Source organism: Grampus griseus (assembly GCF_964374135.1).
Source record: "Grampus griseus genome assembly, chromosome: 6".
Classification (NCBI taxonomy): Eukaryota; Metazoa; Chordata; class Mammalia; order Artiodactyla; family Delphinidae; genus Grampus; species Grampus griseus.
Window position 1 is genome coordinate 89,478,085 of NC_139000.1, and position 23,373 is coordinate 89,501,457.

General features: G+C 36.6%; 2 protein-coding genes across 4 annotated transcripts in view; one reads left to right on the forward strand and one right to left on the reverse strand.

Annotated features, from left to right (window-relative positions):
- Nucleotides 1–23,373, reverse strand: part of CENPP (centromere protein P) — a gene marked incomplete at its 5' end in the record, with an annotated part of 225,545 nt that overhangs the window by 96,655 nt on the left and 105,517 nt on the right. The gene's annotated exons all lie outside the window — the stretch shown is intronic.
- Nucleotides 1,108–23,211, forward strand: ASPN (asporin). Of its 2 annotated transcripts, XM_082655941.1 has the most exons (9): nt 1,108–1,301; nt 4,792–4,841; nt 8,181–8,453; nt 11,831–11,943; nt 14,125–14,338; nt 15,396–15,506; nt 19,042–19,135; nt 19,525–19,663; nt 21,947–23,211. In XM_082655941.1, exons 1-9 carry the CDS (start codon nt 1,255–1,257, stop codon nt 22,142–22,144), a joined length of 1,239 nt encoding a protein of 412 aa, XP_082512067.1. In that variant the 5' UTR covers nt 1,108–1,254; the 3' UTR covers nt 22,145–23,211. The 2 variants fall into 2 exon arrangements, with proteins under 2 accessions (XP_082512067.1, XP_082512068.1); XM_082655942.1 differs by lacking the exon at nt 4,792–4,841.

Sequence of the window (23,373 nt, forward strand, 5' to 3'; positions counted from 1 at the left end):
ACAAATGTTTCGAACTAAACATAACTGAATAAATGGGAACATGAGCATTATAACCAAACAGGAGGCCTGCCAAACCTCAGGTGCTGCACCCAGGGCAGGCCTAAAGCTCTGCAGAGGCCAGCATACGGGACTGTCTGATGTGAGGGCCACAGAAGTATATTTTATTTAAGTGGGGGCTGGGTGTCCTGCACATTGGAGGCACAGTACTTTTTCTATGGCTTGCTTCAACATGTGCCATTTCTCTGGGAATCAGGAACAAACAACAGTCAGATTCTTTGTGTCAGGAGAGACCAGACTCTGCTAAACTACTGGAAACACGCTTTGCAAACAGGCTGGCCCCCAAATCTGCACGTCATGAAGATGCTAGTTTGGTGTTACCTAGTACTTAGGTACCCAGACTTAGAAAAATGTCCTCTTGAAGGATGATGTCTTAATTGATGTGGGAATTGGGCATTCTCTCAGGCCTAATTGTGAATGTTGTCTTCCTGCTCCCATGTCCTCCCTAAATGCTATGTGGTCATAGGTGATATTCTCTTGAAAAGTGAAAGTCCAAGCAGGCTTCACCTGTATCCTTGCATCAATGTCTGTATCACAGCATATAGGCTGGGGCCAGAAGCATTATATAGGGCCTGGTCTGCAATTCCCCTGACATGCCTGTGGCAGGGCCAAAAGCTTTTAAAGAAATTCTTGAGACGTATGCTTGATGTAACAGCTTCAGTCATCAGAAGAAAATTAACAGCATGGCTCCTTTCTTAGGTACATCTGGAGATTGGATTTACATTTCAATAATGTACTCTTTCAGTATTCCTTCCTAAAACTGATAAATATTAGTCTATATAGAGTGAGTGATTTTTAAATTTGTAACTTATAAGTATTCATTCATTTAAGAATTTCATATTTTTTTCAAATCAGGTATTTCTTGAATGGCTTTGACTGCACTTTCAATGGCCAGTTGCCATGAATTATTAAACTCTCTTTTTTTTCTTCAGAATCTTCCAGTAGACGTCTAGAGTTTAGCTAGAAGTCTTGGCTACGATACAAACAGTGATGGAAAACACATGAGCAGTAACAAGTTTTAATCTTGCTTCTCAGTACTAACATGGGCTAATCTGTGGAAGCAGCTTATTCCAGTGTCACCCAGGGTGCAGCCACACCAGGCTCTGCAGAAGGCTGTTTTTCTTTTAAATGTAATATCTTTTCATATTTTCTTCTTAAATAGTAGCTGAGAACATTTACGTTATAGATAAGTAGTACATGGTGGAAAATTCTACTTTCAGGAGAACTTACTCTCTTCTTACAAGGTATGTTTTCATGTCTTTTTTTCATGTACTAGTGTACAATTGTTTTAGTCAATACTAAGAGGACATTAATGTAATTAACATAAATGCTTGTAAATTATATAATATAGTTTAAAGTTTATCTGTATAATGTCTTAAAAAATAGCACTTAAATACATACCTAAAATTACTCTAGCTTTTATGTTTTACATATAATGGATTTACTTTCAACATAATTGCGACTTTTTAAAATAGCTAAATGATAACCTGTCATTATACTTTACCATAAAAGTTAACAGGATTGATTTTTAAAATCATTTAAACAAATATCTTGTGAACATGTTCTTTTAAGAAAATAACATTACCTTAATAATGAATGATAAGAAAGTTTGGGGATATTACAAATACATTAAGTGAAAACAGTAAAAGATTTTTTCAAAATGTGAAACTATGATATTTTCTAAGGTATTTTAAAAATATATGAGTTATTCAAATGTTTTTACTTACATATTTGAATATTCATATTTTGCCTTAATAAATGTATTCCTTATTCTTATGTAATGAAATGACACTGGACAGTTAAAATGGAGATCCATATAACTCTAAGAAAGAATATTTATCAGCAATAGTTTAATTAGCCCTATATTCAATGTGAAAGATTAGAAACTTCTTTTCACAATATCCAGTCGGAGTGTAAAACAAAGATTTCCTTTGTCCCCTCCCAAAATAAATTTTTTATTTAATATTAGATTTTAACAAATTAAACAATGTATTTGATATTCTACTCCCTCATAATCTAATACAGCACAGCATTCTTTCTTGTTAACCTATTTGGAGGTGTGGCAGCCATAAACAGTAGCCACATGGTATAGAGGATTAAGTCACAAAGAATCTCAGGGGGTATATATCTCTCTAAAAATAAAGAATTAAAAAATCCCACCAAGAACCGAGTTGTTTAAAAAAAAAATCATAAGCCCACACATGTGTAAAAGCATCTTGATGTTTTTAGTATTTAGCCATATAGGGTAGTGGTGGCAAGAATTGAGGATATGCAGTCTTCTGTTACAGCTACTTAATTAAAAAAGAATATTCAGATATCTGATCTGAGGTTTGAGACAAGAGATTAACTTTACAAGCACAAGTTTTAAGGAAGCATAGGAAACAATAGAAAAATGAAGAGGTAGGAGTTTTTAAAGACAGTAGCTAGGTTGCTAGATGCATTGAAAAACTGATGAAGGACAAAACATATAAAAGGAAAAGCAGCCAGCAAGTTCTTCAATCAGCTGCTACTTATACTTTCAAGGTAAAGTTAAGTATCTCTTTAAGGAAATCATAGGCTTTAAAAGTATCAGTTTCCATGACAAAAAGGTACTGTGAATAAGTTTCCAAAGTTTAACTTACTTGTCCATTTACAAGGCTGTGCCTTGACTACACCAGAATTTAGTCTGGATTCCTTCTGCGAATACACAGAGCATGTTATATCACATTTATATACTGAAAACTATTGTTGGTACTTGTGAATCGAGAGGAATTTCAGCCAAGCAGAACTTTAAGCATAGGATTTCAAAGCACAGTGATTTATTTTCCTAATGATAGTGTCTGAGAGGAAATACCATTTCACTTAGACAAATTTTCCATTCCAGTTTGTGGAACATTTAAGCAGAAAATAGGAGCTTATGTAAATTCAGAAAGACACTTCTCAAGCTACATTTCCAGGCCTAAGAACATGGCCAAGCCTCTCACCCCATCCTCTCCGAGGAGAGCCTGGTTACTGTCTGGAAGTCACTGTGGGAATAAGACCCATTTAGAGGAGGCCAAGCAGAAGGGTGGACAATGCAGCAGTGAGGAGGCCAGCTTCGGCTTCTTCTGCTATAAAAGAGGGCATGGTAGCAAAGTCTCAAAGGCCTCTCCTGGCTCTAATGTGCCATGGCTTAGTAATAACAGCAGTAGCACTGAAATAATATTTCAAATATTATTCAGAGTAAGAGAAATTTGAAACAAAATTTCAAAGTTTTCCATGAGTAAGAAACTCTGTCAAAACGTCTGTATCAGGGAAATACTGAGCTTTCTTGAGAACAAGACATAAACATTTTTAAAGGTTTTAAAAATAACAATCTAAATACTGCCAAAACTAAACAAATAAGAGCTTGACCCATATTAATAAACGCAAAATTTAAAAATAAAACAAACAACTAAGAGTCATCATTTAAATGAGAAACAATATTCTCTACACTCTCTGAATAATGGGGAAAAAACATTGCTATTTAGTGTTCCCTCTTGGACATTCCAATATTTTTCTACTGATAAAAAATTGCTTAACTAGAATAGGGCAAGGTTTGGGGTCTATAATCACTTGTTTTTTTAATCAAGGCTTTGCCATCTCAAATGAAGGGAATAAATGGTTAATTCCTCATGGAATCAAGGTTCTCCTGACTTCTCTTTTCAAGTAAACAGGATAAGAGAATGCAAAAAGATCAGGTTAATTTCATATAACTAACAGAAAACAGAAGTAGCACAGAGAGAAGAATGTGACAGAAGGCATTTTTGGTCTCAATATAAAGAATTTCCTGTCAACCACAGATGGACAGCAGTGGAACTGGATGCCTCTTGAGGAGGTGTGCTCCCTGAGTCCTCTCACTGGAGTCATGCAATCAGAGAGCAGACACACCATCTGGTCTACAATGTTCTGGAGGAAACTTCAACACTGGGAGGGAGTTTCAACTAAATGGCATTTCCTGCTTCCACATGTCTCCTCTCTCACTCACCAGGGAAGGGTCCAGAAGGGCATGACTGGTGGCTGCCCCCACCAGCCAGCAACTGGAAAGCTTGCCAACTACCATAGACAAGCCACTGCCTAACATAGCAGGCCAGAGTCACCATCTTATCTAAGGCAGGGAGGAACTCATGTAGCTTATCAGTGTAAGAAAGAAGAGAGAGGAAGGGAGGGACACTGGCTGATGCTCCTCCTGACCCCACAGGTAGGCTGACCAGCAGCCCTTTTGGAGGGAACATGTAAGAGAAATAAGTCCCCTCCCTCATGCTTGGCTTTCTTCCTCTCTTTCACCTGAGCACTGATCTTCTGTGTCTCCTCCCAGCTCTGCTCCTCATACCAGTGTCCCTCTAAGTCTGCCACAACTGCTCTGCTCCCCCTCATCCCAGCCTACACCCCACTCCAGGGATCTCCTACATCATAGGGCAACATGACTGCAGCAGGAAATGGGGTTTGCAGGAGTGAAGGCAAGTCCCTGGCCCTGCTGCCAGGCTACAGGGAAAGCCAAGGCATTGCGTCCTGGCTTCCCACTTTGGATCTCTAACATATTCCTCTTGTTATATGTATTTTTTAAAGTTTTACCATTTTCTTAGGTCTAATTATGCATTACATAGATTTTTCTGGTCTAGACGGGGAAGCTACAGCCTATTTATCTCTAAGTTTCTACAAAAATAATGAAACTCAAACAACCAACCAACTCAAAAATAACTTTTTATTAAAACTCTTTTATCTCCCATGGACCAGAGTAAATGGTGCTAGCCCTCAAGAAATTGTGGCTCCAGACTATTTTGAAGGTAGGCACTGCTGGTTGAATTCTGAGGGGGCAGTGTATGGGAAACCTTTAATTGTACTGTCTAATGTTTCTAGAAGTGGCAAAGTTTCAAGAAAAGGCAAAAGTATATGGAGGACCAGAGTAAAGACCATTTTCTTGCAGATTGCTATTTAAAATATTTAAAAAGCAAAATAATAATTTTAAAAATATGCACCATAGACAGGAAAATAATCCTTCACTCATAAGCCCACTATCCCTCTTATTAGGTTTGTGTATTCTATTTCAACCTTTTTTTCATGTATGTATATTTTATAGATGTCTTTATTTCTACTGGTCTCAAATAGTAAACTGAGATTTATGAGGAGTACACAATTTATGAGGAGTACACAAACTTATGGTGAAGAATTTTATTTTCAGAGTCTGGGGACCACACATCTGGAGATTATTCCAAAATGTTAGAGCCAGAGTGTACACAGCCAGCACTGACCACACACAGTTTAGTTCTATTTACTAACTTGAGCATTTGTTTTTTAGTTTTCCTATTAGCGTACCTGACATTCAAGTATTAACTTTTACAACAATCCCACACTTACCTGAGAGTAGCGGATTAGGAGCTGTGGTTGTGTTTTGAGCAAGGAAGCGTGGGAGAAGTGGATAGGGAGAAGCATGTCCATTGAACATCCAAACATGTTCTACTTCATGGATTATGTATCCTAACCCTGTGCCTGGTACACAGTGGGTACTTGATAAATGCCCAATGAAAAACTCCAGCAGCCTCAAAGAAAGCCAGAGACATGACTTCAAATGACATTTAATTCACTAACTTCTCTACCAAGGTCAAATAAGGTCAGGGGCAGCTATGGTCCTAGAAGATAGAGCTGCGATGCAGAACAATCTTAAAGAATAAATTGGTACCAGAGACAATCTTTGGTTTTGCTAAGGACCAAGAGCTAAATTAGCTCAAGAATGAGAATTGTGGAAGTCAAGGCAAGGCAGGGCACCAAGCATTAAGGAGCCAGGAACCACAAAGAAGCCTACGGTCAAGAAACATAATGGAGCATAGTTAGGCGGGCAGCTAAGAAGCAGAAATGATGTGCCAAAGTGATGCTGGAAATGAAGCCTAGTTGACCAAAACCAGGTGCCTGTGCCAGGATTCCAGGGTGACTGGAAGAGTAACCTGCTTGTCCCCAGGGCCGGCTGACAGAAGCTGCTGGCCCGTGAGTTGCCAGCACAATCTCTCTCTGCACCATACAAATCTGACCACACAACCACTCGCATTTCCACCCTCCGAAAGCTGTGAGTGCACTCCTTTATGTACAGATGTACACAGGACAGCAACATGTGGACTGGCTGGAAAGGAAGAGATGATAGAGGCCACTAGATAAAAGAAGATAAAGGAGTGTGCTCCTGTGTGGGTTGCAGCAGAAGATGCAAAGAATGGGTTGGGACACATGAGCTCTAACTCAATTTCCACTTCAATTTGGTTATGTGGCCTTGGGGAAGCCACTGAAGCTCTTTACACCTCTCAGGCCTCCTGGTTAATGTGAGAGACGTATCTAGAATAAACTGAATTGACAATTCCACAGGCAGTGTAGAGATGGAAGGACAGAACTGGTTCTGAAGTGGGATTCAGAATAAGATTATAAAAATATAAAAATCTTTTCTGTTCTGTGTCCTGTAATCTCCCCTTTCCTAGCACAATTGAGTGTGAGTTCTCATAGGGAAACCTGATAAGGCTGGTCATGTCCAGCTGCCCAGAGGGCAAAATGTACTTGTCGCCATATAGATTTCTAAGCGTTAAATAATGTTAGTTATCAGGTTAATCACTGATGACAGTAGGGTTTTTTAAAAAACCTTTCTCTGATGATTAAAAGATATATAAATGAATATTTTAATTAAGTTAGTTAATTCATTTCTGATTCTTAAGTCCAAAAAAAAGCAAGGCTGTGGAGAGATATTAAAGCTGATTTCTGGGTTCTAGAAAACTGTAAGAAGCTGGCATAATTCAAGGATTTGGAGGGCCAGGTCTTCCTGAGGCTGGACCAATTCTGACTGACTCTAGAAGCCCTCTGTGGCTAAGGTGCTATCTGGTGCTCAGGCATAGCAGGACAGCTACACTGCTGGATGATCTGGCTGGGTGTGGACTCCCTCCTGCCAGGATACAGACTCACCAATGGGCATTATGTGAAGCTAACTGCATGCCCCAAAGGGAAGACAGGTATAAGTCTGTTTTAGATGATATCATAATGCTTTTAATTTTTGAAAAGTACAAAGAATGTATGTTTTACAGTTGATGGTTAAGAAACCATGATATGTAAACATACCTGTAGGAATATCCACCATCAGATGACAACAAATCTATTCTCAGAAGGTTCTCATTCATACATTCCAGTTTTGTGTGGGCTTTAAAAACTACAACTGAAAGCACCCCATGCCTTCCCCCTGCAAAAAGCTAAACAAAAGGAACTCAGTGGAAAGATCAGTAAAAAAGAATAGCCTGGACCAAAGATGCTTTGGATCAGGTATTAGATAATGGAACAGATTGAAAGGAAGAAATCCAATAACACTGTGGAAAAAGTAACCAACTCTGAGAGTGAGGCTGGGGAGGATGGTGGGAGAGAAGTTAAAAGAAAACTTCCAGATGTACTAAGGGGATATGAAGGATTTTACTTTAAAAGTGACATAGATATTAAGGCAATGGAAGGATTTTAGGAGTAAATAGTCAGGTATGATAATATGTTTTTGTTTTTAAAAGCATTTATTTGTTTCCTAAGTATAAATGTAGTTCTTATTGCTCAGTATAGAAATTAAAGAAAAAAAAAGACACAAGTAATTCATGACTCTACCATCCAGATATTATCATCAATTAGGTATATTTGTGCCAGGTTTTGTGTGTGTTTGTGTTTGTAAGTATACTATGTATAGATTTTTTATATTTTCTTTTATTTCAAAAAACAGTTTTTCATATTTTTAAATATCTTTGCAAACATTTTGTGGGTTCCAAAGTATTTCATGGAATAAATATACCCTATTTTATTTTACTATTTCTCTTTAACCATTAGTATTATCTTTAATTTTTTTGCTATTATATATGATTCTCTGATGAACACCTTTATGCACATTAGAATTGTTTCCTGAGACTAGATGCCAAAAGTAGAACTGCTAGATGAAGAATAAAGATATTTATAAAGCTTCCAATGCATATTGCTGAACTGCTTTCCAAAAACTTTTAATAAACTTACTCTCACACTGGTAATAAATTAGAATGCCATTTCATTGTACTCTTGCCAGCTCTGAGAAATGTACAGCAGCAGGAACTGTATTTATTTAAACTTTAACTTAATCCTCAATGTCTACTTAGTTCTAGACCGGTCCCCTACACAGGACGACATGAAGGAGTATGTGCTCCTAGTGTTCTTGACTTTGTGCTCTGCCAAACCCTTATTTCACCCTTCGTACCTGACACTGAAGAATATGATGCTGAAGGACATGGAAGACGAAGGTGACAGTGATGCTAACAACTCTCTTTTCCCAACAAGAGAGCCAATTAACCCCTTCTTCCCATTCGATCTGTTTCCAACATGTCCGTTTGGATGCCAGTGCTACTCGAGAGTTGTACACTGTTCTGATCTAGGTAAGGACACATGTCAACTTGTTTTGTAGAATAATGTCGTTTTGACAAAATTTAAAGGATAAGGAAAGACCTCACTGAAATTTCAAAAATCAGCTGATTATAAAGGAATTTTTCACTTAAATTTTTGAAAAGTATAACAAACTCCAAAGTACATCCAAACTTATTTTTAAAATCCAGAAAATCAGAGGAAAACAATGGAAATTTCATATACAGAACATTTCCTTCTCTTCCCAAATTTGAATCAGTATTACATTTAAATTTCCTTTAGAGAGAATGGATGTCACTGTGGTTTCATCTTATAGAGTGTCAGCCGGTTGAAACTGTGCTTCCTAGCAAAATTCTACCATAACAAAATAAGTTGCCCATCCAGAACAATAAATAGGTTATAGAGTTTGTGAAATCTCTAATCTAGACATTTTAAAGACAATACTCTATTTGTTTTGAATGTTTTGGGTTTAAAACTATCTAGAAAATAAATGGCTGAACTAAAAACCACTTTCTAAAGTCTCTTAAAAATGTGTAATTCTCTGCTGAGTATTTTATTCTTTTAATACTTCTAATGAAGGTGCTCTCAAATAGAAGGGCATACTCAGGGAGAGGTGTAACAGGAATGCACATCAACAATTGTTGTACTCAGCTATTTGTAAAAGAGGAGATGGCTCAGACCTGACCCACTGTGGGAAACCAAAAGTATGGCACACACCTCCCATTCTGGACCTGGAGGCCACTTAAGGCCACTTCCAGAGCGCATATGAGCAGACAGTGCCTCTGAAAGCTTTAGATTCATTTCCTACTGCCACAGCATTCGTGGCAATAGTCAAAGCTTGTTACAGTGAACTCCAGAGACTTTAAAAAAATGTGTTATTGGGTTTCCCTGGTGGCGCAGTGGTTGAGAGTCCGCCTGCCGATGCAGGGCAGACGGGTTCGTGCCCCGGTCCAGGAAGATCCCACATTCCACGGAGCGGCTGGGCCCGTGAGCCATGGCCATTGAGCCTGCGCATCCAGAGCCTGTGCTCCGCAACATGAGAGGCCACAACAGTGAGAGGCCCGCGTACCGCAAAAAAAAAAAAAAAAAAAAAAGTGTTATTATGGGACATAATGAGAAAGGTGAACAAAAATCATCCCAAAACGAGGATATTATTATGAGCTAGAATCGCTGGTAAAGTCTTAATGGAATATACAGGCCAGGTAAAAATGGGTTTTAAGCTTTACCTTTGACATTCTTATGAGAAAGAGATGACAAGATGCAAACAACGTTTGCTGGTCTGGAAGCACAGGCAAGAATGACTGTGGGAAGAGCGGCAGGAAGGAGAAATGTAGAAGCTGAAACAGACCCTGGTGTGAGAAAAGGTTAGATTAGGGAGTATCGGAAGGTCTTTTTTTTTTTTTTCTTTTGGTACTGTCGTTTTTAAGCTGCATCCCAGGCAGGAAGAAACTTCACTATCAATTTGTAGAGTTGAAGCCTGAGAAAACACTTTGCTAAACAAAGATCAGGATAAAAATGTATATATCTACTTTGATACTGCTGGATGTAAACTGGGTTTGTTCTGGGTAAAACTTTGACTAAGGAGATGTTCACCTTTAGCACACACCATCCTTGTGTGATGGCCTTCATGTTCACTCCAGCACAAAGTCTTCTACTTCAACTTAAAGACCTTGAAGGAAACACTGCATAGCTCTGCTCCAGTATGTGACTGTCTTCAAAGAACTGAGAAAAACCAAACTGCCTCATGACAGACAGTTGGTTGCAAATAGTGTTTTACTTACATGGTCTCTTGAATATTTAGCTTTGAAAAAAATCTAATAAAATTCACCCAAGAATATCTGTAATAGTATGACACATACCTTTAAAATGACACAGCACTGTTAGCAGCATATAGTGGTCCCCCATGACAACTGAAGTTGAGAAGGACACTTAAAAATCTTTTTCCCTCAGGAAATGAAATTTTTTTCAGAGCTTCCAAATTCATCAGGGGTAGGGTAGGGGAAGGTTTGTCAAAGTTTATGTTACTAGATCCTGTCTGCAGAACCTCTACCTTCCTATAAGAACTTCCACTTCATTTTCTAAAACCAAAGTAATCTCCTAACAAAACTGCTGTTACCTTGGTAACCCATCAAGTTACCCCTTTCCATCTATGTCAAACTTCTTAAAAGAATTGTCAATTTTAAAGTATAAAGGGCAAAGAATTGAGGGCTGTCAAGTGAAATGTTGATATTCACAGTATTTCAATATTGGATTCTTCAATTTGGGCCTGTTAAATATACTACTACTCTTTAGAAGTAAGGATGGCTCCACTAGAAGTGTAGTAATATCTAAAACTCACTTTAAAATACATAAAAAAGATAAATTGATGGATGGACAGTAAGTACAGTATAGCAAAATGTTGATGGGAGAAAAAGGAATATGAATTTTCACTGTAAAATTGTTTAAACTTTTCTGTATGTTTGAACATTTCAAAAATAAAATGTTGGGGAACACCAAGAAAGTCCCATGCTCGTCAAGCATAAATACCATATGGAATGTCTGACAACAATCAGAGGTGCACATGTTCAGCCATTTAGGGAAAGCAAGGAAAGTAAGGAAGAAATGCGCCACATACAGCTCCTGGCAATTTTCTGCTTCTTTAAGAGAGGAAAAACACACTTAAGTCTTTAAATAATGTAATTAACATTTACTGAGTACCTACACAAAAAGGAAGATGCAGCTGCTGAGATGAGAGAAAAGAAAGCTATTACTAGAGTACACAGCTCGAAAAGAGCTAAGGCTGTGGGTGATAAATTCAGTAAAGGTATACTACACACCTAGATGTTAATTATATGTTATGGATGAATAAGTTTTCATAAATCAAATAATTTACGACTAATTAGAGGAGCTCATTATTAAAGGAAATGGGTAGTAAAGTCTTTGATAGTGTACACGAAAATAATTTATCTATTTTCTAAGCACAACTTTCTACATGTTGATGCTTCTTAAAATGATCAAAACCCACAGGCTCCAATTAGCACTACAACTGCCTGAAAATCTGCAAAGAATGTTAATATTCTTTAGTTAAAAGTACATCAGCAGAAGCTGTGCCTCAGCTGTAGATCTCCTCCTCGTAGTCATATTAGAACCCCCCAACTTAGCTCCATTTAATGTCACCTTGCAGCAGACTGAACGGTGATAGCTAGAACCAGCTAGACACCTTGTAAAAATAAAGTTACTTGATAAGATCTTTAGGCCTTTCCAAAGAACAATGTTTCTGTCATCTGTTACATGTTGAGTCATCTATTACTTAATGGTAACCGTGAATTTTGAAAAAAAGCACATTTCTATCATATCAGCAATTTCATCTTTAGCATATAACATATATGCAACGTGTTTGTTTATTTCTCAGGTTTGTCCTCTGTCCCAAGCAATATTCCATTTGATACCCGAATGGTTGACCTTCAAAACAATAAAATTATGGAAATCAAAGAAAATGATTTTAAAGGACTCATCTCACTTTATGTAAGAATACATGCAAATATTTAAGTGATAATCTCTGTCACTGCTAAAATGATTGCTTGTATTTGTGTAAACAAGTCTTACTTTTCTGTGTATGATGAGTGACAAAATCCCCGTTATTCAGTAGTGGTCTAGTTAATGAAAAATTATAGATTTAATTCAATTAATAATTTAATTCAACTGATGTTTACTGAATAACAGCCAGGTGGAAAGGCAGCGGGCTAAGAATTCAAATAAGTGGTCCTTATGATCTATTTAGGTTCTATTTAGGTAATCATAGTCATTATACACTAAAATAATAAAACTGATTATTTTCAGGAACTCATTAGTGTACAATGTAAGAAAAGCAGTACCCAAACCCACAAAGCTCTAACAGCAGCATGTGCAATATAACATAATTGACTAAATATACTTGTATGGCTTTTTTTTCTAGATCTCAAAAGATGAAAAAGAACTTTTCCTTACTATACTCATTAATATTTTAATTTTCTAAGATTTATAAGATTCTTATTTTTCTATTTAGCATTTTGAGCCTCTAGATTTTAGCAGGTAAAATTTCTAATTCTATTTGAAATTGGGTTTGAGGGAGAGCCTGATTCCACACTGTCACAGACATGGAGTGTGCGGCACACACAGAAAGGAGTATATTTTACCAGTGGTAACAAGATGTATTTTAAATTCTTCTAGGCTTAACCTATCTCAGTTGAAATTGTTAAAAGTAGTGATGTATCTGAAAGGAAGGTAAGAACAAGGAGACACTAAGGGCCTATGGTGAAACCAGTAAACATAATAAGTAAAGGGAGTTTAACTGCAGAAGTATTTGTATTTCTTCTGTGAAACAGCAACAATGTGAATAATACCAGAAAGGCGTATATTAAGTCATTCTGGATACAATGGGAAGATTGCTGTAGAATGGAACCAGGGACAAAAATCATAAAAGGAAATAATCTAGAGCTGCTCCCTGAAAGAATGAGAGGATCCAGATTAGCAGAGAGGAATAAAAAGTCCTAGGAATGCCATTGCTCTTGTGAAACACTGAAAATTGTTTCTGCAAAATCTGGCACGTTTTGAAAATAGTTACTAGGTGAGTGGCAAGCCCTGATTACCAAGGATTTTCCCAGTTTTGGTTCTGAAGTTCCGCACCCCAGTAGCTCAAGATGGCTGCAGTCAGAACCCTCAACATGTCGCAAAGGGCTTGGCTGTGGGGAACAAAGATTCAGGCTGCATTAAGCTTTCACTCTCTGGGGTTGTGTCTTCTCTGAAGAGTGCTGCCGCGTTGCACTGAGAAACAGTCACAGAACTGAGAAGAGGTTGAGTCATTCTCCAGAAACTACTACCATTTCCCCATTGTCTAAAATATGCCAGAATGCTGAGGGCACTTTGTAAGAGTTTATTCTTTCAGGCCTCTGTTCTGGGGAAAATGGTAAACATTAGTAAACAAGACAGAGGTGAGGTTTTAAGAGTAGATAAAATCATGCAAAAACGTATTTGTTGTGTACCGAAGTTAATTTTGTGGAGTGAATAGCTTTTAAGATAAGATAAAGAGGGCTTCCCTGGTGGCGCAGTGGTTCAGAATCTGCCTGCCAATGCAGGGGGACATGGGTTCGAGCCCTGGTCCGGGAAGATCCCACATGCCGCGGAGCAACTAAGCCTGTGCGCCACAACTACTGAGCCTGCGCTCTGGAGGCTGCAAGCCACAACTACTGAAGCCTGTGCTCTAGACCCAGTGCTCCGCAACAAGAGAGGCCACCACAATGGGAGGTTCATGCGCCACAACGAAGAGTAGCCCCCACTCGCTGCAACTACAAAGAGCCCCCGTGCAGCAACGAAGACCCAATGCAGCCAAATAAATAAATAAATAAATTTTAAAAAAAGATAAGATAAAGATAATACTATCCATCACTTCCATGAAGAGAAATGGGAGAGGGGAGCCTTAAACACGTGTCACCTACTCAAAGACAAACCAAAGGTGTGAAACCAATCGTTAAAGCTTTGCACTGTTCCAACTCAGTAGTAAATTTTTCTTTTTTTAAGCTTAGATTGGGCTGGAGAATTATTTACATTGTTAATAAAGTATATGAATGACATAATTTGCATTGATTTCCACGAGTGACTAATCACTGTAGAATACTGGTAAATCACATCCACTTCCTGATATGGTGTAACTTTTTATGCTTTATCTAGGCTTTGATTCTGAACAACAACAAACTAACAAAGATTCACCCCAAAGCCTTTCAAACCACAAAGAAGTTGCGAAGGCTATATCTGTCCCACAATCAACTAAGTGAAATACCACTTAATCTTCCCAAATCGTTAGCAGAACTCAGAATTCATGACAATAAAGTTAAGAAAATACAAAAGGAGACATTCAAAGGAATGAATTCTTTACATGTGCTAGGTAAGTTTTTACAAATAAATGGAACATTTTAAAATTATAAGCAATATGCAGATGTAGAGATCTTTATCATCATTAACAACTTTAGGACTGATAATTTCCAAAATTAATTTTTTGAACCTAGTAAGCTGTACCTAGATAAGCCATTCATAAATCAGTGAAAGTATCAAACAAAATTTATAGCACTTAAAGAAATACACCTTTTACAATATAAATACACATGCACTCTGCACTCTCAAGAATCCCTTAGTGTGGTTTCTGTTTTCTGACTGCACTTAATTGGTTAAAATCTGTTATTCTTATTTAATTTAAAGGTATCATTTTTAATGTATTGTAAAAACTACTCAAGTACAACCTACAACATTAATTCAGATATTATTTGGAATGTACATCTAACTTTTCATTATCTGCTTTGAAGATTATTCATCTAAGGTGTTTTTACTGTATACTTCCAATTCTACACACTATTTTACTTCTAACACCCATGGTATAACCATGCCATCTTCCCCTACTATATCCATTCAAAATTCCTAACCAATATTCTCATTCATTTATTTACTCATTTAATTCAACCAAGTGCCTGGCACTTAGCCAAATAGCTTCACTTTCTGGCATTCCTCAGTTATATTTCTGTTAATCAAGTAATTTCTAATTGACTTACAATTTTAAAAGTTTAGGTGACAAATAAATAAATGTACAGTGGAAAACACAAAGGTTTTAAATTATACGAAGGATGGTCTTTTTTCCTATGTTACATTACTATAACGAAACCTTGATTATGATTACGGTTGGAAAAGAGTGATAAGTAAGTTACTGACTTAGTAATTCAAAGCAAAATAGTAAAGCTGTTATATATTCCAGCCTATGTAATACAAAGCAGTCTTTTTCTGAGACTGACAGAAAGGAGAGTAGATAGACACAGAAACAGATATACTGAGTGAAGGAGAGTGAACGATAATGCTCACACTTCTTAGAACTTTCTTGGGACGTGCATCTCTGCATTGTGAGTTTCCTTCACATACAACATATGTATGCTAAATTATATAATTTCCCCCCACAGAAATGAGTGCAAACCCTCTTGATAACAATGGGATTGAACCAGGGGCATTTGAAGGGGTAACAGTGTTTCATATCAGAATTGCAGAAGCAAAACTGACCTCAATTCCTAAAGGTTTGTATTTATACAGTATTTATTGAATTGTCATTTTAAAATGACCATTAAATGTAAGGTTGTAAAGTGTACACACTGTCAAAACCACACTGCAATTAGAATCCTTTTTACCAGTATATCTGGTCAGTGTAGTATGAAATTTAGTGTTTTCTCATGTACACATCAAGAGCCATATGTAATTCTTTTTTCTTTTTTTGACAGTATGAAACCAGAATCTTTTTTTCCCAGTACGAACAAACATTAAGAAGCAAAGGACTTTTTATTTTCTGTCTCTTTCCTAACATTTACTCATCTATACTTGTCATTCTGTGAAGTGTCTGTTAGAGGTGAGAATTCTGTAGAGAAGAAAGCAGAGGAAGAAGCACAGGGCCAGAGACCTTTCTCCCAGCCTTGCAGCAGTGGTTCAGGGTGGGGCTTGTGAGGAGGGATTGGGGCAGACGCTGGCTCTGGCAGGGATAGGTGTATACTCTGGGCAAGGCACTCTATACCTCATTTTTTTACACAGGGGTGCTGTGTAGATTAATGGGCTGATGCACAGAAAGGTCTGAAGACAATGTTGGGCACATAGTAAACGCTCTCTCCTGACATAACCAATAACAGAATGAGCACCGTGCTCTTTATCATATGAGCTGAAGCTGGTGCCTCAAAGTAAAATGCTTAAGTTTGCTACTGGACCAGTTTTCTAATGTATTACTTCTAAGCTCCCAGCCTGATAATTAACTAGATTGGATTTGCCTTTCTCCAAACCCATGCTCAAGGTCACACCTTCCTCTTCCCTGACAAGTTCTCTCTTCTATGCTAACACCTGGATCAGAAATAACCCCTGTGATTAATAACATTTTCCTTTCAAACAGCCCTGTCTTTCAGTATCCACAGTAAAAGCAGTAATAACCTGTTTTCTTCTATTTTACCATAACCCCTTTTCTACTACTCAGATGATCCAGAAGATTAACAAGACAAATACATGCTGATAATTTAAAAGACCCAGCAAAGCTGCTGTTATTAATTAAGGAAAGCTGCTATTATTAATCTTTCATTTAGGAGGAAAATCGTCTAAAGTAAAAGTAGAAAGACAATTTCTTTCAGTATAGAAAAAATCAGTTTAATTCAGAACTACACAATTAAAAACAACCTTAATTTAGGTTTCAAGGAGATGGCTGTTTTTCTAAAAGAAACATAAAAATATTATATTTACCTTCTAATCTTTAGAACAACAACAAAAATACATACTGTACCTAACAAGTTAAATAAAATCCCTTTCATAAGCTGGAAGCTGACATAGAGTGAGAGGGAAGAGGAAGAGGACAGGACAGAGTAGAGGCAGAGAGGATAAGAGGATATACTGGAGCAGAAGAGTAGGGCGCCACCCCAGAGCTGTGGCTCTGAGGTCCTGCAGTTATCATCGCTCTTTATATTTACATCAGCAGCTTCCTTATACTACAAAACATCCTGAGAGTAATTCTCTTCAAGTTTCAAAGTGTATCTTAAAAATGAAGTTTTAACTCCTCGTGAAATTCTCAAGATTCTTCCAAAGTCTAAAGGAACATTTTATGTTTTTAGAAATTTAAATTTCAAATCTCCAAATTTACATAACTACTGCTTTAAGATCCTTATGACATTCGAAAGCCAGTTTTTTGTTTTTATGACTTATTTGCTCAAATGTTAAGGCTGACTGCCCAAATGTTATAATTCAATCATCACTACCCATTGTGACAGGATGAATTAGGCCGAGGTCCAGAGGGTTCTTACCAGACCTGACAAGTTAACATAAGAAGAGTGAAACTGTTTTCCTTCCTATTCATCTGGAAAATTCTGTTACATAATAGTATTGTGTTGAGGGGAGGAGAGACCTGTTTGAAGATAGAGTAGGTATAGAAATATCTGTATGAAAGTATACTATATTTGTTGGCAGTCACTGAACTACCCAAATCCATATGAGAGGACAGGCCCCTTAAATTCTACAAACCCTCTTCCAAGAAGTTTTCCTGACTCAACATGCACAGAGATCTCTCACCTTTGACTTGCTACAGCATATTCTAGAATAGACTGGCACACTCTAAAATATTTTTCTAGTAATTTTTGTATACATGATAGACTTGCTCAATTAGTGTTTAAGGTCTTTAAAGATAGAACTTACCTTCAACAGTCTTTACTACTAATAAAATAAGGAAATGTTTTAGCAAGAGTTGAAAAACAAATGCATTTCCTAGCTAGCTAACAAGAACTTTTGACTGAAAAATAGTATCTTATGTGTAGGATTAATAAAATGAGATCTGACTGAATTTTCTGGTTAGTCTCTTTCATTCCAGCTTCAGTTAATCTGGGGAGGGCTGGGGTCAGAATATGAAGGTGTGAGAAGAGAAGGTGCAAACATTCACAAGGTACCTGCCATGTGCCAGGTGGCACTGAAGATGCTTCCCTTAATTTATGCAGAAACTACTACTAATTGAAAAGAATAAATACTGCAGTGGATCAAACATATCAGGGAAAAAACCCATATGTTCATAATGATATAAAAAAATTCATTGGTCACCTCTGGGCATTGCACTAATTCGTTACTTGAAAAAAAATCAAGCATTTATGCTGCTTTTTCTGTAAAAACTGTATTATAAAGTAAATAATGAAAGAAAATTCTTTAGAGAACAATCTCACCTAATAAATGAATAACGAATGACAAAATCAGAAAATCACCATTTTCCCATTCTGAATGAAATAATAAATCTAGGTAGCAGTAATCAATAAATGAGTGCAAAGACTGTCAGATGAAAGAGTGATTTGCTGAATCTAATCTGGTCTCTATATCTAACTACAGGTCATAAGAAATAAGGGGGCTAGAAACCCTGATAAACTATATTATGTGGAGGCCAACAGCCCAATCTACAAAGGAGTATCTCAAGCAAATTAATATCTGAAACGAATCAATAGAAGAGGAGAAAAAGGAAAGAGTAATAGAAGAAGAGATTTAAAGAGATATAAGACCCAAATATATCCTGTAAACTTTATTTGGATCCTGACCTGAACAAGTCAACTGTAAAACAATACATTTGAGATCATTAGGGAGAGGAATATTAGATGATTAAAGAATTGTTGCTAATTTTGTTAGATGTGATACTAACATGATGGTTATGTAAGGGGAGAAAAAGATGACCTTATGGGTTAGAGATGTCTAGTGAAGTCTTTACAGGTGAAATGACATTATGTGTGTGAAATTTGATTTTAAGTACTCCAGCAAAAAAATGAATGAATAAATAAAAACAAGTCAATAAACAAATCAATAATAAATAACTATTGGCGTAGATGAAACAAGATTGGAAAAATGGAGATAACTGTTGAAGATGGGCAAAAGCATGGTGTCTCATAATACTAGTTTCTATTTTTGTATGTTTGAAATTTTCCATAATAAAAAGTTAAAAAAAAAAGCAGATTCCCCCAAAACTGCCTAAGCCTATAATGTGAAACTTAACAAGTAAACAAATAATCAATAGGGCTTGGTCTTAACCTGATCTAACATACATATGTCTTTTCTTATCGCTAGAACTACCTTCAACTTTACTGGAGCTACATTTAGACTATAATAAAATTTCAACTGTGGAACTAGAGGATTTTAAACGATACAAAGATCTGCAAAGGTAAACATCCCCCAAATCCTAACTTGGAAGTGGTAGTCCATATGATGAAGATGTTAATGAAACTTCTTGGAGAATGTGTACAGGGACATAAAATTAAGGGAAAACTAGAAGGAACTGCTATCATTCTGTCTCAGTAATGGAAGAGGGACAGCAAGTGGAATGAGAAAAGGACACTTTCCAAATGTCCCTTTTGTTGCATATAGGTTAGACAGAAAATTTTCTGACAGTGGAGGAGAGGGCTGTTACATCCTGAAATAGGTTATTAAAGGAAACCATGAAATACCTTTCTCTGAACATATATACAAATATTTCTAACTCAGTTGTGGTGTTTGCAGCTAAGTGTATCATACCATCTGCTCAAGAGCTGATGCATTTTATGTCATTTTTAGGCTGGGTCTAGGAAACAACAGAATCACAGATATCGAAAATGGAAGTCTTGCTAACATACCACGTGTGAGAGAAATACACTTGGAAAACAATAAACTGAAAAAAATCCCTTCAGGATTACAAGAGTTGAAATACCTCCAGGTAAAATATTCTACTTGTGTTTTGCAGATATTAGTACTTTTCTTTGTTTTTATGAAACATATTAGTATCTGGAGCAAAGACCAATCAAGTAGCAATGGTAATCCACACCCTAAAGACCCTCCAGGTTGGCCAAGGTGTTTTATGCCAAGGAGAGCGTTAGAATACCAGTTTCTATTGAGATATCAGCTAAAACGTTCAGGTACCCATTTCCATCCCTCTGTTTCTTCTACTGAAACTGCTAAGGCCATTGTGGTGAAGGTACGGACACAGCTAATTTCAGGTTTCTGGGGTGGCAGTGGCTATGTAAAGGCAGGACCGGTCAGGAGGAAATCAAGTAAAATTATATAACCTTTCATTCTGGAAACATTTCACAAAGGCAGAGCATGTGGATGAAGTCCCAGGTATTTTCACTATCAATGTGGTGCCACATTAGAACTGTGCATGCTTTTTAAAAACTCAGGCCAGAATATATAATTAAAAGTCAGTATTTGGAGCATTAAGGGCGCACATTTCTTGTTCTTCATTACTAGAAAACTTTTCCTTCTAATCTGGCAACTCTTGACTAGCTGGGAGGGGCCACAGAATTGTTGGAAGATCTGATAAAGCTTTAGATACTTCCAAGAACAAAAATGAGACAATATTTTCACATAATTTTAGGAGTTTCACAGATCCTCCTGATTCCCATTTGTGGACCTCAAATTAAGAAACCCTACTTAATCTCATGTCACCTTAGTCCATTTCTCTCATGTGCTTTCCTTGATATACAATTCCTCATCTTACAAGGAAAAACACATTGAGAACAAAACTGGGCCTTGAGCCATTTGCTTCTAGATTTCTTTCTAATTTTTCTTTAAACAAGTTTTGTTCACTACACAAATAGAAGCCTGTGAAATAGAAGCCATCAAAATGGATGTGCTATATAGGCAGATGCTCATTTCAAGATTACGACTTTTGCTTTGATTTTTTCAAACGCTGCGTTTAAATGTTTATTTAACCAGTGAGCATGACCAGAGTCTTTCCTCCCTCAAGCTGTCCAGTCTTTGAGTACTTTACTCCACAACGCTGATCCCAGCTTCTGGGTGTCTTAAATCTATCCATACTATTGCTAGCATTTTAAAAAATGAACAGAATTATAACACATAGTCATAAGGATACAATTCAACGGATGTCCACAAAGCAAATACACTCATGTCCAGCACTGTTCCCCATTCTCAATGAGGTCAATGCTGTGGTAAACTACATCTTGCACTGCTGCTGGGCTGCCAGGAAACCACATAATGCATCTGTCACAAAATCTCCAAGATTAATAGAGGGCGGCAGGGACTGCAAGAGAAAACTAGAGGTTTTAGCAGTGCCTACAGTTCTCATGACTGGCTCAGATCAATCTCACCAAGGCAAAATCTAGAGGTAACATCGGCTAGAACTGGTATCTTAGCCTTGCCAGCAAAAGGCTCCTTCTTCCTAATATGCCGAAACACTGTTAATTAAGTAGATTGTTTTTACTTCCCAGAAATCTCAGTTGCCAAAAAAATCCAAGGAAGAAATTTAAAGGGCTATTAAAGGGAATGAAGGGAAGGTCCTATATTGTCCATTCTTTCTGAGTAATAATTTAATAAGACACATACACAGCCTATAAAATTGTATTTTATCCATTGGAGCAAATAAAAATTCAACTATTGATGTTGTATTACAGATACATATTTAAGATGTTGATAGACATATTTTTCTATAAAATTTACAAAAAAGCAGCTCTACACTTCTCCCTTTGATCACAGAAAATGCTGGCTAAAAATTCTTCACATTCATATTGAAAGTCATTCTTAGAGCATTAAATTTCATTCTTCTGCTCATTTCTAATACTTTTAAAACACATTATTGTAAATATGGCACTGAAGTAACCATACACACACACGCACGCACCTATACGTGTGTGCGTTGAGTGTGTGTGTGTGCGTGTGTGTGTATAGAGACAGAGAAACAGAGACAGAGAGAGACAGAGACAGAGGAGAGTGACATGTGCTGACCAGGCAGTGTGCCCTGGGCACTGGCATGAGTGCTACGTCACACTTCACACATAGAGCACTTTTGTATATAACACAGGAGCCTGCGTCCTTGTAATAAGTATTTAACAGGCATAAACGGGCACATATACTTTAAGCAAAATGTATTCAAATCAGTGTAAAATAAAGAGACAAACCCATGAACAAATGCTGACTATAAGCAGAATATCTTCTTTTTACATTTATCATGTATTTTTAATCCACTCTTTTCCCACTACAACAGATAATCTTCCTTCATTCTAATTCAATTACGAAAGTGGGAGTGAATGACTTCTGCCCCACAGTGCCAAAGATGAAGAAGTCTTTATACAGTGCAATAAGTTTATTCAACAACCCAGTGAAGTATTGGGAAGTACAACCTGCAACATTTCGTTGTGTTTTGAGCAGAATGAGTGTTCAGCTTGGGAACTTCAGAAAGTAATAATTAGTAATTAGTGATATCCATTTAATGTAAAATTCAAAAATTGTTACATTTGGAATACTTGAACTCTATTTAAAATGGTGGTATTATGCACACAAGCAAAAAATCTATTCCCATGTGGTAAGTCCACTGACTTACTGTACGACAAAAAATTTCAACAGAATTTTGCAAAAACTACAACAGGATTAAAGGAAATAAGTATCTGTCGCAGTTTCCTTTTACATATAAATGATTTTGCATAAATCTCATGCTTGAATGTTCTTTCTCAGTAACAAAAAATAAGACATTCAGTATTTAACACTTTTTTATCAAGTGCATTTAAAAAAGAACTGTACTGTAAATGGAATGCTTGACTTAACAAACTTTGTGCTCTTTCATTTGCTATTAGAAAAAGAAAATTGACAAGTACGGTTATATAAAGAGTATGTTATATTATCCTTATTCTGTCTTTAAAAACTTGGGTATTACTGTAATATTTCTAATAATGCTGAAGTATGGTTTGATATAATCTTATTCAAATTCTCATGCCTTAGAGCCTTACTGTCTTTATGTTTAAAACTTCTTATAATAAAGCCTTCACTAAGTGTTTATTACCAACTCAACAGATGCTATTCATAAACAGCTTTTTTCAAGCTGTAGCACATGCTTTTCTTTTTAACTATTATTACCTGATTATAAAACCTCTATAGAAATGCATAGTGAGTGTTTATATAAAATCTCACACTTTTTATTATCACAGTTATTATAAGCTTTTAACAGTGTGTCAATTGTTAGGTTATATAGCACTGTCACCTCAATGCTAAGGAATATTTTTGAGATGTCCCTTTGTAAGACCTTCGTTGGAAGAGAATGGATACTATCAACTCTACACCAAACTGTCTCCTTAAATATGCACAAACTGGATAACTCTGAAAAACACACCTGGTATAACCGAATAGGCAGAGCATTAAACAGAATGCACAGCTCTGTACAAAAATTAAGAGTACTTAACGTATATTTTTGTTGGTGTTCAACATAAGTAAAACTAGAAAATAAGGAAAACATTAAAATATTGGTTTGAAATAAAATATTTTGCTTCGGTTTAATTTTTCTCTCCCATTCAGGAACATAAACTATTTTTCATAAAACTCTTATATTTTTACTAAAACATTTTTAGTAAAGTGTTAATGCTTATTCTTAATAATAGTACCGAAATATCCCAAATTATACCTATGCCATGAAAGATAATC